The 16825-nt window shown below is 49.5% G+C and overlaps 1 protein-coding gene across 5 annotated transcripts in view; it reads left to right on the forward strand.

Moving 5' to 3' along the window:
* Positions 1-16825, forward strand: part of PCNT (pericentrin) — a 432670-nt gene that overhangs the window by 376901 nt on the left and 38944 nt on the right. For all 5 annotated transcript variants that reach the window (XM_075317440.1, XM_075317436.1, XM_075317438.1 and 2 more), the window contains 6 exons: positions 9866-10100; positions 10317-10458; positions 11053-11769; positions 12493-12728; positions 13428-13521; positions 13841-14002. In XM_075317440.1, the coding sequence (XP_075173555.1) occupies positions 9866-10100; positions 10317-10458; positions 11053-11769; positions 12493-12728; positions 13428-13521; positions 13841-14002 (1586 nt within the window). The remainder of the gene's footprint in view (positions 1-9865; positions 10101-10316; positions 10459-11052; positions 11770-12492; positions 12729-13427; positions 13522-13840; positions 14003-16825) is intronic.

Genomic DNA, 16825 nt, shown 5'->3' on the forward strand with positions numbered 1-16825 from the left:
GGTTTACGTGGCTCGCTCCCACGATCCTCAGGCCTTCGCAGCGGACGCACTGGTTCAAGATTGGTCTCAGTTCCGTCTGGCCTATGTGTTCCCCCCCTCTAGCTCTCTTGCCCAGGGTTCTGCGCAAGATCAGGGTGGAGGGCCGTCGGGTCATAATTATTGCTCCGGACTGGCCCAGGCGAGCTTGGTACCCAGATCTGCTCCGTCTGTCCGTCGAAATGCCGTGGCATCTCCCGGACCGCCCAGACCTTCTCTCTCAAGGTCCGTTTTTCCGCCAGAATTCTGCGGCTCTCAAATTGACGGCGTGGCTCTTGAGACCTGGATCCTGACGGCTTCAGGCATTCCTTCTGAGGTCATTTCCACTATGACTCAGGCTCGGAAGTCTTCATCGGCCAAGATTTACCACAGGACTTGGAAGATTTTCCTGTCCTGGTGCCGCTCTTCCGGCCATGCTCCTTGGCCGTTCTCTTTGCCGACCATCCTGTCTTTTCTACAGTCCGGTCTGCAGCTAGGACTGTCCCTCAATTCTCTCAAGGGACAGGTGTCGGCTCTGTCGGTATTATTCCAGCGGCGTATCGCCCGACTGGCTCAGGTGCGCACCTTCATGCAGGGCGCATCTCACATCATTCCTCCTTACCGGCGGCCTTTGGATCCCTGGGATCTTAATCTGGTCCTCACGGCCTTACAGAAACCCCCTTTTGAGCCTCTTAGGGAGGTTCCCTTGTTTAGACTTTCACAGAAAGTGGTTTTTCTAGTAGCCATAACTTCTCTCCGGAGAGTCTCTGATTTGGCTGCGCTCTCTTCGGAGTCGCCTTTCTTGGTGTTTCACCAAGACAAGGTGGTTCTCCGTCCGACTCCGGATTTTCTCCCTAAGGTGGTGTCTTCTTTCCACCTTAACCAGGACATTTCATTGCCTTCCCTTTGTCCGGCCCCTGTGCATCGCTTTGAGAAGGCGTTGCATACCTTGGATTTGGTGCGGGCGCTCCGAATCTATGTGTCACGCACCGCCGCTTTTAGGCGGTGCACCTCACTTTTTGTGCTAACCACGGGTCAGCGCAAGGGTCTCTTGGCTTCTAAGCCGACCCTAGCTCGTTGGATTAGGTCGGCCATCTCTGATGCCTACCAGTGTTCTCAGGTGCCTCCACCGCCGGGGATTAAGGCGCACTCGACCAGAGCTGTCGGTGCCTCCTGGGCTTTCAGGCACCAGGCTACGGCTCAGCAGGTTTGTCAGGCTGCCACTTGGTCTAGTCTGCACACCTTTTCGAAGCACTACCAAGTGCATGCTCATGCTTCGGCAGATGCGAGCTTGGGCAGGCGCATCCTTCAGGCGGCTGTCGCCCATTTGTGAAGTTAGGTTTTGCCTACTTCTCAGTTTGGTTTCTTCCCACCCATGGACTGCTTTGAGACGTCCCATGGTCTGGGTCTCCCATAAGGAACGATAAAGAAAAAGAGAATTTTGTTTACTTACCGTAAATTCTTTTTCTTATAGTTCCGACATGGGAGACCCAGCACCCTCCCTGTTGCCTGTTGGCAGTTCTTGTTCCGTGTGTTTCACCGGCTGTTGTTGTAGACAGAGGTTCCGTTTTTTTTCCGAGTTTTACTCTATCTCTACTTATGGGTTGATGTCCTCCTTCAGCTTTTGCACTGTACTGTTTAGATTGTCATCCAGGGGGTGTATATAGCCCGGAGGGAGGAGCTACACGTTTTGAGTGTAGTACTTTGTGTGTCCTCCGGAGGCAGTAGCTATACACCCATGGTCTGGGTCTCCCATGTCGGAACTATAAGAAAAAGAATTTACGGTAAGTAAACAAAATTCTCTTTTTTCCCAACAAATGCTCAAAACAATAAAAAGCTATTTCTTTATCGTTCCTTTGGGAGACCCAGACCATGGGTGTTTAGCTTCTGCCTCTGGAGGACACACAAAGTACTACACTTAAAAGTGTAGCTCCTCCCTCTGAGCTTATACACCCCCTGGTGAGCAGACCCAGCCAGTTTATCGCTTTGTGTTCAGGAGGCATACATCCACACATGCATTCTCATCTGAATTTTTCCTTTTGGAACGAGATTGAAGAGTGGGGTCCACGTCTGGACCCCCGGCATGTCCCTTCTCACCCCACTGTGTCGGCGGTGTTGTAAGGTTGATTCCTAGGCTGGAGCCTTACATGCCGTGCTCCTTCACCATCCCTCCTGGGCTCTGGCTTGAAGAGGGAGCCAGCACGGTCTCCATGCTTGGCAGGAGACCGGTCTCCATCCGCAGCCCTTCAGGACCCTGCTGGACCGGAGCACTCATCCCCAGGGACTTGGCCCTGCGTCTCAGCAGCTAAGTACTGAAACGTTTAGATTTCGGAGTCCCTGTACTTTATTGTTGGGGGAGAGTGTGCTTATTGTGTTTACTGACATTTCCGGCGGGTTCTCTAGCTGTCGCCTGAGAATCGCGCCGATGGTGCCTGCGCGTCGGCCGCGCCGCTCAAATTTGGGCCCCGGCTTAGCCGGAGGCCTATTTTCTGTTTCACTGCCCTCGCATGTCACTCATGTAGAGGGACAGGCTCGGCTCCTCCCGGCGGCCGTTTTGTACAGGGGAGGGACACTCCCCACTGCTGTGTCCCCTCCCCTGTAGGTCTCTATGGCCCTCCAGATCCCGCTCCTCAAGAAAGTCCCGGCCCCTCTCTTCGCTCCGGCGGCCATTTTCTCAGCGTTCTCTCTGCGATCAGTCATTGCAGCGCTGGTCTGCAGCATCTCTGCTGAGGTGCTGTGCTTGGGGGTCCGGGCTTCGGGATCTGGAGGGCACACAACACCGCTCCAGTGGTCTGGTAAGCCGCAATTGGTCTCCGGTTGTGGACCTCTGTATATACTCTCTGGGGTTCATTCTCTGGCAGAGCCCCCACTCCAGCAGCATGTCTCACACGAGGAGCAAGGCCCCAAAGCTTTATTCTGTATGTGCTGCATGTAAGCTCCTGCTGCCTGAACCGAGCACCTTCCCACATTGTGATGCCTGCTCTAACTTGGCGGTGCCACAGCCTGGAGTCTCACCCCCAGTGGTTTCTCAGGCTGCTCCTGCTCCTGTGGCTGAACCCCCGGCTTGGGTAGAATCCTTTTCTAGGTCTATCTCCCAGTCTTTTGCTGAGTCCATGGGACTTCTGTCCAGGACGTTGATGAATATGCATCAGCCCCCTTCACAGGATGCCTCTGCTGCTAGGGGTCCCTCAGGACCGGAGTTCACAGAGGATTCATCATCAGGGCCCAGACCCCGTCCTCCTGAGAAGAGACGCAGGGTTCCCTCTCCCTCCTCCTCCCGTGGCTCTGATTCCAGAGCTGACTCGCTGGATGAGGAGGATGCCTTTACAGGGGGCTCGGAGGCTAACTCCATGTGCCCCATTGATCTGTCCGAAAGTGAGTCAGATCTTAGTGACTTGATTGCTTCTATTAATTCTGTACTGGATCTCAATCCGCCAGTATCAGAGGAGCAACCCTCGCTGGCAGAAAAGCACCAGTTTACCTTGCCTAAGAGAGCAAAGAGTGTGTTCTTTAACCACTCCAGTTTTCAGGCCGCTGTGACCAAGCCCAGGGCCTGTCCTGACAAGCGCTTCCCAAAGCGTGGTTCTGATGACCGTTTTCCCTTTCCACCTGAGGTGGTCAAGGAGTGGGCTCAGTCCCCAAAGGTAGACCCTCCGGTGTCTAGTCTCGCAGCCCGGACCGTTGTGTCGGTGGCTGATGGCACTTCCCTTAAGGATTCCACTGACCGCCAGATTGACTTTCTGGCCAAATCCGTCTATGAAGCGGCGGGGGCCGCGTTTTCTCCGACTTTTGCAGCAGTGTGGGCTCTCAAGGCCATCTCTGCTTCTCTAGAGGAGATGCATTCCCTCACCAGGGAATCTATGCCCGAAATGGATGCCTTAACTTCCTAAGCTTCGGCCTTTTCATCCTATGCCATGTCTGCCATGCTGGAGGCTTCTCACCGCACTGCGGTGGCTTCGGCTAATTCCCTCGCTATCCGCAGAATCTTGTGGCTTCGAGAGTGGAAGGCAGATGCTTCTTCAAAGAAGTACCTTGCTGGGCTCCCTTTTGCTGGGTCCCGGCTGTTCGGAGAACAGCTGGATGAAATTATTAAGGAAGCTACTGGCGGGAAGAGTACTTCCATGCCTCAAACTAAAGCCAGGAAACCTGCCCAGGGTAGGAATCAGTCGAGGTTTCGCTCCTTTCGTTCCTCCAACTAGTCGTCTTCTAAGCCCTCGGCCTCGTCCGCTAACTCAGCCAAGGACCAGAAATCCAACTGGCGCACAAAAGCGCGTCCACAGAAGACCGCAGGAGCTGCTGCCACTAAGGCAGCCTCCTCGTGACTATCTGCCCGCTCCAGCAACGTCCTTAGTCGGTGGCAGGCTCTCCCACTTTGGCGACGCTTGGTTTCAACACGTCTCCGATCAGTGGGTGCGGGATATCATCTCCCACGGCTACAGGATAGAATTCTCTTCCAGTCCGCCAAACAGATTTTTTCTCTCAACTCCCCCCTGCTCCAAGGCCGCCGCTTTCTCACAGGCCGTGGCAGCCTTACAGGCCAATGGAGTAATTGTACCGGTTCCCGCCCGGGAACGGTTCAGAGGTTTCTACTCAAATCTCTTCCTAGTTCCCAAAAAGGACGGTACCTTCCGGCCCATCCTGGATCTGAAGCTTCTCAACAAGCATGTTCAGGTGCGGCGCTTTCGCATGGAGTCTCTGCGATCAGTCATTGCCTCAATGACCCAAGGGGATTTCCTGGCATCCATCGACATCAGAGATGCCTATCTGCATGTGCCAATTGCAGTGTCACACCAGCGTTGGCTACGTTTTGCAGTAGGAGAAGATCACTTCCAATTCGTGGCTCTCCCCTTTGGGTTGGCCACGGCCCCTCGGGTATTCACCAAGGTCATGGCAGCAGTGATTGCAGTTCTGCACCTCCAGGGGTTGGCAGTGATTCCTTACCTGGACGACCTTCTAGTCAAGGCTTCATCCAGCGCAGACTGTCAGCGGAGTGTCTCGCTCACTCTCTCCACTCTAGCTCAATTCGGGTGGCTGGTCAATCTGCCCAAATCCACTCTGACTCCGACCCAGAGTCTCACGTACCTAGGGATGCAGTTCGAGACCTTGACGGCACTTGTGAAGTTGCCCTTAGTCAAACAGCAGTCCCTTCAGCTAGCGGTGCGCTCTCTGCTGAGGCCCCGCTGTTATACCCTCAGGCGTCTGATGCAGGTGCTGGGTCAAATGGTGGCGTCCATGGAGGCTGTTCCCTTTGCCCAGTTGCATCTGCGCCCCCTGCAGCTGGATATTCTCCGCTGTTGGGACAAGCGGCCTTCCTCCTTACACAGGTTAGTGGCTCTGTCGCCACAAACCAGGAGCTCTCTTCAGTGGTGGCTTCGGCCTCTCTCCCTGTCCCAGGGGCGCTCCTTCCTGGCCCCGTCCTGGGTGATTCTCACCACGGATGCCAGTCTATCCGGCTGGGGAGCGGTATATCTCCACCACAGAGCGCAGGGCACTTGGACTCCGTCCGAGTCAGCTCTTTCAATCAATGTGCTGGAAACCAGAGCCGTGCTTCTAGCTCTCCTAGCTTTTCACCACCTGTTGGCGGGCAGGCACATTCGAGTCCAGTCAGACAACGCGACAGCGGTTGCCTACATCAATCACCAAGGCGGGACACGCAGCCGCCTGGCGATGTTGGAAGTACAACGCATCCTTCAATGGGCGGAGGACTCCAAGTCCACCATATCCGCAGTCCACATCCCAGGCGTGGAAAACTGGGAGGCAGATTATCTCAGCCGTCAAACCGTGGACGGTGGCGAGTGGTCCCTGCACCCGGCTCAGTCAATCTGCCGCAAATGGGGCACTCCGGACGTGGACCTAATGGCATCCCGTCACAACAACAAGGTTCCCGTTTACGTGGCTCGCTCCCACGACCCTCAGGCATTCGCCGCGGACGCACTGGTTCAAGACTGGTCCCAGTTTCGTCTGTCCTACGTGTTTTCCCCTCTAGCTCTCTTGCCCAGAGTCCTGCGCAAGATCAGAATGGAGGGCTGTCGAGTCATCCTCATTGTACCGGACTGGCCCAGGCGAGCTTGGTATCCAGATCTGCTCCATCTGTCCGTAGAGATGCCGTGGCATCTCCTGGACCGTCACGACCTACTCTCACAAGGTCCGTTTTTCCGCCTGAATTCTGCGGCTCTCAAATTGACGGCGTGGCTCTTGAGTCCTGGATTTTGACGGCTTCTGGTATTCCTCCTGAAGTCATCTCCACTATGACTCGGGCCCGTAAGTCTTCCTCCGCTAACATCTATCCCATGACTTGGAAAATTTTCCTGTCCTGGTGTCGCTCTACTGACCATCCTCCCTCCTTGGCCATTCTCCTTGCCGACCCTTCTGTCTTTTCTACAGTCCGTTCTGCAGTTAGGACTGTCCCTCAACTCTCTCAAGGGACAAGTCTCAGCTCTGTCAGTTCTGTTCCAGCGGCGTCTCGCTCGGCTGGCTCAGGTCCGCACCTTCATGCAAGGCGCGTCTCACATCATTCCGCCTTACCGGCGGCCCTTGGATCCCTGGGACCTTAATTTAGTTCTCACGGTTTTGCAGAAACCCCCCTTTGAGCCTCTTAGGGAGGTCTCTTTGCATCGTCTTTCACAGAAAGTGGTTTTTCTGGTGGCCATAACTTCCCTCAGGAGAGTCTCTGATTTTGCCGCGCTCTCTTCGGAGTCACCTTTTTTAGTATTTCATCAAGACAAGGTGGTTCTCCGTCCGACTCCGGATTTTCTTCCTAAGGTGGTCTCTCCTTTCCACCTTAACCAGGGCATTACCCTACCTTCCTTTTGTCCGGCTCCTGTTCGTAGCTTTGAAAAAAGCGATGCATACTCTGGATCTGGTGCGTGCGCTCCGGATCTATGTGTCTCGCACCGCTGCTCTTAGGCGGTGCACTTCTTCTCTTTTTGTGCTAACCACAGGTCGGCGCAAGGGCCTCTCTGCTTCTAAGCCGACCTTAGCCCGTTGGTTTAGATCGACCATTTCGGACTCCTACCAGAGTTCTCAGGTGCCTCCCCCGCCGGGGATCAAGGCACATTCGACCAGAGCTGTTGGTGCCTCTTGGGCTTTCAGGCACCAGGCTACGGCTCAACAAGTCTGTCAGGCTGCCACTTGGACTAGCCTGCATACCTTTTCGAAGCACTACCAAGTGCATGCTCATGCTTCGGCAGATGCGAGCTTGGGCAGACGCATCCTTCAGGCGGCTGTCGCCCATTTGTGAAGTTAGGTTCTGCCTACTTCTTGCCTTTTTTTTCGGTTTATTTCCCACCCAGGGACTGCTTTAGAACGTCCCATGGTCTGGGTCTCCCAAAGGAACGATAAAGAAAAAGAGAATTTTGTTTACTTACCGTAAATTCTTTTTCTTATAGTTCCGTATTGGGAGACCCAGCACCCTCCCTGTTGCCTGTTGGCAATTTTCTTGTTTCGCGTGTTCTCACCGGCTGTTGTCGTGGACAGAGTCTCCGGTTGTTCCGGCTTTTGCTCTGTTCTACTTGTGGGTGGCTATTCTCCTTCAGCTTTTGCACTAAACTGGCTGGGTCTGCTCACCAGGGGGTGTATAAGCTCAGGGGGAGGAGCTACACTTTTAAGTGTAGTACTTTGTGTGTCCTCCGGAGGTAAAAGCTAAACACCCATGGTCTGGGTCTCCCAATAAGGAACTATAAGAAAAAATTTACGGTAAGTAAACAAAATTCTCTATTTACCGCTTAGAGATCTGAATAACAAATCTGAAATGAATGAACAAGGCTGGAATGATTCCTATGGAAGGAAAGAAACAAGCCGTGCTTTCTGGGTGTAGTATTTTGTGATCGGCAGGGAGTGCATGAAAATGGTGCCGGAGTTTGTGCATGCACATATTGTGGTATCTGGCACCATTTTACTGAAAATGCTGCAGAGAAGACTGAGCAGCAAGGGCATGTATGGATATGTAAAGAAAAAAATCTGCGCGTGTACCGATGCAGCTGTGAGCGAAATACACCCTTTTTATGCCTCTGGTACTATAAGCGCTCGGGAAATCAATACAGCACACAGGCTTACTATGGTGTACTCAAAAAAGACTTTTCCTTTATTAGTACATGTGACCAGTTTATATAAGGTCACAGACAAAGGCCTTGTCCCTCTGAACTATGCACCAATAAGAGCAGTAGGGGTGTGAAAAGAAATGTGAACTTCCTTGCCCATTAGTGTTAGCTGAACCCTATGACCTCCTTAGCTATAAGACCAGATGGAAACTATAAGGCTATGTGCCCACGGGAAAAGTATGCTGCTGATGTATCCGCAGGACATTCCACAGAAGCTCCCAGAAAACCACAGCTTAACTTTGTCTATTTTATGCTGCGGTTGTATTGCGGAATGTCCTGCGGATATACTGCGGTCATTCTGTATCCGCAATACCATGGCTTCGGCACTGCATCCTTAATGCAGAACAAGTGCTGGAGTGATTGGGGAGTTCATACTTACCTTCATCACGGAGTACTTCACTTTCCGTCCGTGTCGGTCTGCACTTTGCAGGAGAAGGTGGGCAGGCCTGAACTAGCTCCGGCTGTCACATGACCAGAGCTTGTGCAGGCCCCGCCCACCTCCTGCTGCCTGCTCCTGGCTCCACCGCGCTCCTCTGCACCGGAGGAAGTGACTCTGGTGTCTTCTATCAAGGCAGGTAAGTATAGGATCTTGCGGAAAAATCCGCAGGAATAATTGACTTGCTGCAGATTTTTCCGCAGGGAAATCCGCACTAGTTCCGCTGCGGAGACATCCGCAGCATGGGCGCAGCAGTTCCAAAATGCCATAGAAAAGGTTGGCTAGTCTCTGTACTGTGGATTTTTCAGAAATCCGCAGAATTTCAACATAAAAATTTGCGGCAAATTCCTTGAATTTTCCACAGCGTGGGCACATGGCCTAAGAACAAAATGGATTCTGTTCTCGCGTTGCTCAGTCTTCTCTCCAGTGTCTTCAATAAAATGGCATCGGAGATCGCGGTACGTGCATGTGCAAACTCCAGCTCCATTTTAATGAAGACATCATTACTATGCTGGTGCAGCGTGAAATTTAAATAAAGAAATCACAGGAGGAGGGCTTTACACCCTAGACTCTGACCCACAAAGGCTTATACCTGCTGCACACGTCAATAAAAGGTGCAGAGCATTTCTGTAACTTTGATTGCGGAAATATCAATCAATAATCTCCTATTTCAGCAAAAGGTATGCCTGGATTCAGCATCCTAGCGCCAGTATAGCACTGCCTTTACTTTATAAAGCAAAATCCTGGTGGTTGGTTCCCTTTAACGCAGAATGCATTGAGAAGAAAAGATTCTACCGTCCAGATGAAGATACTGACTGATCCCTGGTAAATCTGCTCAACTGGGTTGGGAAAACAGAGTGGTCCATTCCCCATCTGTTACCTTATCTGAGGAGAGAAGATTTGAGTAAAAATTACTTGGCAGAAATGGGTCTGTTGCTTATGACTAATTTCTGCCCCCTGAGCCCCACACCAAGCTAAACTAGCTTGGTTCCCAGTAGTCGTATGAAGCCAGCTTGGGAGGAACCCATTTTTTTTTTTTTTTCTTTGGTTGCAATTCTCAACCCATGATTTCCGGTGTCCCCCCAAAAAAGCGCCCGAGAAAACCTGATGACAGATTCCCTTTTAAAGTATCTATTCATTTTGATGACCAAGCCAAAAAATAATACATAGTTCTTAACTGGCCCCAGTGAGTGTGATTTGATGCTCAATCCAAAATTGGCAAAGTAGTCAAGCCCAAACTTATTTAAGTGGAGTTAGAATCTTATAACCGGCTGCAAGATTTTGCCCCTCACAGCTGCTGTTTGATGTTTTTCAGTTGAGTTGTTGGAGTATAAACTACAGCAGGAAGCCTCCATTGCTGAAGACGTAAAAGGATCTTTGTCAAGGGAGAAGGAACGAGCATCAGAACAGTACAAACTCCTACTACAGGAACAGGCAGCCGTCTCTCAGCTACGCTCTGAGCTGGAGGAAAAGGACCTGGAGATGGAGAGTCTTCGAAAATCACAGAAGGAGCTGCAGAAAGGGCTTCACACCGAAACCTCTCAACTGAGGTAATAATATTATTATTTATTATTATTTATTATTATTTAATATTATTATTATTGTTTTTTTACATTTTTATATCCCTAACTGATTCAGGCAAAAGTAACTTCTTACTCATTGTGTGTGTGTGTGTGTGTGTGTGTGTGTGTGTGTGTGTGTGTGTGTGTGTGTCTAATAAATATAGATATATATTATATTCTTATTTTTCTTTTTCCCTCATTTAGAGATGAATTAGAAAATAAAGACAAGACAATGTCTGCTTACATAAAGAAAACTCAAAGTGAGAACCAGGCAGAAAGACAAAGATCTGGCGAGGAGCGGTCTCGTATTCAAAAAGCTTTGGAAATTAATGAGAAATGTTTGCAGGTAAAGCTCGAACTAGCTATGCTATATAATAGAGAACTATAGCTAGATCATGATATAGATATAGATATGATATAGATATATATGATCTATAATATAGATAGAGAGAGAGATATATCTGATAGAGATTTATATATCATATCTATCTCTCTATTAGATGTGTATGTATGTTTGTCATATCTATCACAGCCTGTACTGTATTTAGACCTCAGTGTCCAATTTGACTGTCTTTTCACCCAAACTTAAACTCCTACATGCCTATAAAGCTGTACGTTTGGGAGGGTCTTTAGTCCTTGCATTGTGGCCCATAAATGGATCATGGAATACAGTCATCTAAACCTGGCAGTACATCACGTTTGTGGCTGCCCAACTGCTGGAACCTAGCGAGCATTGCTAGGACTGGTTTCTTTTCTGTAGATGGCAGCAGTAGTGAACAATTGTGTGGACTGATGGCAGAACAAGCATTCTGCCCTCTCCATAAGAATCCATTGCTGAATGAGGGGATTAAGTGACAAATTTAAATGTGGAGAAAACTGTTGCTTCTTGCATGTTTCCTGGTCTTATGTTTTGTTTTTTTTCTTTGTGTTGTCTTATCAGGAGGTCTCACTGTCTCTTGAGGAGCATAAATTGCTCAATGCAAAAATGTCCACCACACTCTCTCAAGAACAAACTTTATGTAGCAATCTTAAAAAAGAACTTGAAATAGAACAGTCTCGCTGTAAAGCGCTTCTTGCACAGGAACATAGCAAATTGTCGGAGACAGTTCAGGAGTTGGGGAAGGAAAAGCAGCATTCATTAAGTCTTGTAAATACCTTAACGCTGGAGCGTGGAGTTCTTGAGCAAGTTAGACAACAGCACACTCAAGAACTGTCCAAAAAAGACGAGGAAAGACAACAGGAACACAAACTGGTTCTTGCATCACAGAGTGAATTGAAAGATGAAAGGAAGCGTGCTAGGGACCTTGCTGCCATGATAGAAAAGACGCAGCAGCAGGCCGTCCATGCCAAACGCCAACTAGAATATGAAATACAAGTTTGTCGCGAGGAAATTCAAAAAGAACGAGAGGCTGGAGTCAAGTTGCGAGCACTCCTGGAGTCCTTACAGAGCCAGAAACAACAACTGGACAGTGTTTTGGACCAGCAGAAAGAGCGTGAGCTTCGCCTGCAGAAGGAGCGCGATCAGTCTCAAGCTCAAGTTATGAGCCTCCAAGAAAAGGAAAGGACCTGGGTAAAAGAAATTGATCAAGAGTCAAGAGTAAAAAAACAAGCAAAAGCAAGTAGAGCACGACTAGAGGAGCAAGAACGTCAAATAATGGTGAGCAGCGGAGGTTGCGGCTAGAGTTGAGCGAGTAGCTAACTATTTGTACTCACTAGACTCCTAATGAGTACGGTCTACTACTCGCGTATTCATTCTGAATAGCATGTGCAATGCAAGTCAATGGGGAATACTCGCAATGTAACAAGTATCTTGAATGCCGTACTATTCGTGCAAGTAGCGAATAGTGCGGAATTCAGGTTACTTGTTACATTGCGAGTATTCCCCATTGACTTGCAGTGCACATGCTATTCGGAAAAAATATGTGAGTTGTAGACAATACTCGTTATGAGTATAGCGAGTACGAATAGTTAGCTACTCGCTCAACTGTAGTTGCAGCATGTAATATAGCTATATAATGGCTGTCTTTTTTTTATTTATTTTTTTTTTGTTCCTTTAATGCACAGATTACTTTTATTGAAAGTAATATTTTTACACCCAAAAATACTACATTTCCTTTTAACTTTGCAGTATCCGCAAAACCATATTGCAAACGTGAAGTTTTGCCTCATCTATGTCTGTAAATTTTCTTTTATCACCCTTTGTGCCTAAGAGTGTAACCAGTGCATTCACGGTCAGGGCACATGTCTAATTTGGGGAGAAGGCTTTATTTATGAAGGTTATTGTATAAGAAATATGACTTTGCAGACTACACAAAACAAAGTAGTATTTTTGCAATCTGTAAAGAGACCAGTTTGGGTTCATAGCTTATTCTTTAAACAGGACTTACACTTACAACATGAACAAGACAGACGGCGTATCCAAGATCTTCAGCAAATGCTGGCAGACCTGGAAGAACAGGAGCGCGCACTGGCATCCCGAAAAAGCAGACTCCGGAATGACAGCAGTAGCCCTACTAAAAAAGTTGCCACCTTAATCACCCATATGGAAAGAGTATGGCAGCAGTTGTTTCACATTGTGCTTCAAGTCAAGAAATGGGTGCAGAATAAGAGTAACAGGTAAGCCTCATAGAATTAAAAAGCTGTTATCAGTGCTATAAGGATAGAGATGCATGTAGAGAAATTGGTGAAAGCACATGGCCAACCCAGCTTTTATATTGAGCACCTTTTTTATGAAGCAATTAAAGGGAATCTGTCCCACAATTTTGACATGTAATCTGAGAGCAGCATGATGTATGGACAGCTCCTAATTCCAGCAATGTGTTATTTACTGGTCCATTTGCTGCTGTTCTGCTAACGTCACTGCTTTTATTTGCTGCAGATCAATCAGTTCTCTGACTGCTGAGCGTTGTAGAACTTTGCCCACACCACTGATTAGCAGCTTTCTGCCTATCCACAGAAAATGGTCAATCAGTGGTAGGGGTGAGGTTACACAGAGCAGGAGGAAGGACTAGATGGCAGGAGACAATTAGTCCTCTAGTCCTGACCACCTGCTAAGTGATTTTTATTGAACGTACATGAAGCCGCCTGATAAGTGGAATCATGGTCTCTAGCAAAAGCCTGCTCATAGATTCCCTTTTTAGCCTATAGTAAGAAAACATGGGTTTTTAAAAGTTAGTTTTAAACTTTCATTACGCATTGAGGCCAAAGGCCATGGAAGGTTGGCAGTACATGGAATTAAAGCATTAATATTGTGGGTTTTTTTTTTTATTTATATATATTATAATCTTTTATTTTTTTTTTTTTTTTCTCCCGCAGAACAAATGAAGGCTTCCCAAGTGAAGCCGAAGTGACAGCACTGTTGGATTCTCTATCAGAGCTTAAGTCTGAAATGCAGAAAGGATATGTACAGGTTAGTAGTAGACTCTTCAAACAGCTGGCGCTCTTCTGACTTTATAGACCCTCGGCTGGAGGTTCTCTGACTTTATAAATCCTCCAAGCCAGGTCCATTAAAAGAAGAGCTTCTTTAATAGCTGCGTCCCTATTACGTCCATATGGAAAAGTGGTGTCCTGATGAGGCAAGCTCTTGACAGCCCACGCTAGATCTGAATGCAAAACGCCACGAAATGAGAAGTTGACTGCATTGCATGTTAATTTAATGCTTCCGTCTCATTGTTTTCAGATTGTTTCCCATTAACACTCAGTGATCTCTTCTTTTTTTCCTTAATAAGTCATCACAGTCTCCGTCAGGGGTGCTTGATGTATTAAAACGTGAGAATGAGGAGCTTGCAGTATCGGTATCACAGCTGACAAAAGAGAAGTTGGAGCTAAAAAGTCAATTATCTAAACTGGCCAAAAGCCATCAGGATTCACTTCAGAAGAGCAAAGATCAGGTAACATTAGTGATTTACTCTGCATTTCCACAATAGTTTGTTGTTTTGGTTTTTTTTTTACCCACGAGCCAGGACCCCACCAGTTCTGGCAATAAAAGGGCTGCAGTGCAGATTTAGATGTAAATTAGCCAACATATAAAAGTAGGATTTTTGTGTACTCTCCATAAAATCTTTCTCTGAGTCTTCATTGGGGGACACAGGACCATGGGTTATGCTGCTGTCACTAAGAGGCTGACACTAAGTAAACATAAAAAGTTAGCTCCTCCCTAGCAGTATACACCCCGAGCCGGAGGCGGGCTCAGATCAGTTTGGTGCACAAGCAGTAGGAGGAGTACCCGAATCACCATAGATAAAACAAAGTTATAACTAAAATAATGCAGCCGTGCGAACAAGAGGTCTATGAACATAAGACCGCTGAAAAAGGCAGGCAAATGCAATTAAACAACCAAAAAACCAAGCAGGGTGAGTGCTGTGTCCCCCAATGAAGACTCAGAGAAAGAGATTTTACGGTGAGTACACAAAAATCCTACTTTCTCTATCGTTTCATTGGGGGACACAGGACCATGGGACGTCCAAAAGCAGTCCCTGGGTGGGAATACAGAAGCACCGCAGATGGGAAGAAAACGACCTCCCTCGGCGGGCTTGAACTATAATTGAATGTTGTCACCCTATTACAGGTGTGCAACTGCTGCCTGCAAGACCTTTCTTCCAAAACTAGCATCTGCCGATGCTTGGGTGTGAACATGGTAGAACCTAGTAAAGGTATGCAGGCTGGACCAGGTGCCGGCCTTGCAGACCTGGTCAGCCGACGCCTGATGCCTAATCGCCCAAGAGGCTCCCACTGCTCGGGTAGAGTGCGCCCTTACCCCCCGCGGCGGAGACTTGTCCCGAATCCGATAGGCCTCAGATATGGCAGAACGGATCCATCTGGCAATTGTGGCTTTGGATGCCGATTCACCCCTCTTGGGACCAGAAGGAAGGACAAACAGACCATCCGACTTACGGAACGGCACGGTTCTGGAGACATAAATTCTAAGGGCGCGCACCAGGTCCAGGGTGTGCAAGGACCTTTCCAAGCTGTGAGAGGGACCAGGACGGAAGGACAATTTCTTCGTTTAGATGGAACGGGGAGACCACCTTTGGGAGAAAGGATGGATCTGGCCGGAGAACCGCTTTGTCCTGGTGAAAAATCAAAAAGGGGGCAAGACAAGAGAGCTGCCAGCTCTGACGTCCTTCGAATAGAAGTGATGGCAACGAGGAACACCACCTTCCAAGACAGGTGAGAAAGGGAAGAATCCCGCAAGGGCTCGAAGGGGGGACCCTGAAGCGACCCTAGGACTAGATTAAGGTCCCACGGTTCTAGAGGGCGACGATACGGCGGGGCCTGGTGGGCCACTCCCTGGATTGAAGGTCTTAACCTGTGGACGAGAGGCCAGTGGCCTCTGGAACAGGATTGACAAAGCCGATACCTGGCCCTTTAGTGTTGCGAGCGAGAGACCTGCATCTAGGCCTGACTGCAAGAATGCCAATAGGGAAGGAAGGGAGAAGGCGAGAGGAGAAGAAATGCTGTGCTCTTCACACGACCTGAAGAAGACCTTCCACGTGTGGTAGTATATTCTTGATGAAGATGGCTTCCTGGCCCTAATCATTGTTTGTATCACTCTTGAAGAAAAACCAGCCTGAGCTAGAACCCAGGATTAAATAGCCAGGCCGTCAAATTTAGGACCTTTGAGTTCTGATGGAAAGAGGTCCCTGCTGCAGGAGATCTGGACGGTCTGGAAGACGTCACGGAGCGTCTGAGAGGAGCTGAGTGAGTTCCGCGAACCATGCTCGCCTGGGCCAGTCCGGAGCCACTAGAATGACTGGTATTCCTTCTGCCTTGATCTTCTTGAGGACCCTCGGGATCAGAGGAAGCGGAGGGAAGATGTACGGGAGACTGAACTGGCTCCATGACAGGGTGAGGGCGTCGACTCCTAAAGCCAAGCGGTCGCGGCACCGCGCTACGAATTGCAGAACCTGACAGTTGAACCGGGAGGCCATTAGGTCCACATCCGGAACTCCCCATCTGTCGCAGATCTGGTTGAAGACTTCCCGGTTGAGGGACCATTCTCCGGAGGCGAGGCCTTCCCTGCTGAGTAAGTCCGCCGCCCAATTGTCCACGCCTGGGATGTGTACCGCTGAGATCAGGGAGTGATGACACTCGGCCCAGTGCAAAATCTTCCTGACTTCTCGCATCGCCCCGACACTTCTTGTGCCGCCTTGGTGGTTGATGTACGCCACCGCCGTCGCATTGTCCGACTGGATCCTGACCGGGCAACCCTGTACTAGGTGTCGAAACTGCTGCAAGGCTAGCCGGATGGCTCTTATCTCCAGAATGTTGATCGGGAGACCGCTCTCCCGCGGTGTCAATCGGCCTTGCGCTGTGTGATGCCGAAACACTGCCCCCCAGCCCTGGAGACTGGCGTCGGTGGTCACTATCTTCCAGTGGAACGGGAGGAATGACCTTCCTGACGCGAGGTTGCGTTGATTGATCCACCAACGGAGGGAGTGGCGGGTCTCCGGCGAAAGATGAAACCTGCGGTCCAGAAAAAAAGGGAGATCTGTCCCACTTCTTCAGCAAGGCCAGCTGGAGGGGCCGGAGGTGGAACTGTGCAAAGGGTATCGCTTCCATCGCCGCCACCATACGACCGAGGACTCGCATGCCGAACCTGATGGAAACTTGGCGCTGACGCCGGAGAGCGCGGAGGCCTCGTTGCAGGGAGGACATCTTCTCCTGTGTGAGGAAAACTCGCCCTTGGGTGGTATCGAATACCATGCCTAAAA

Source organism: Anomaloglossus baeobatrachus, chromosome 7 (genome assembly GCF_048569485.1).
Source record: "Anomaloglossus baeobatrachus isolate aAnoBae1 chromosome 7, aAnoBae1.hap1, whole genome shotgun sequence".
Lineage (NCBI taxonomy): Eukaryota > Metazoa > Chordata > Amphibia > Anura > Aromobatidae > Anomaloglossus > Anomaloglossus baeobatrachus.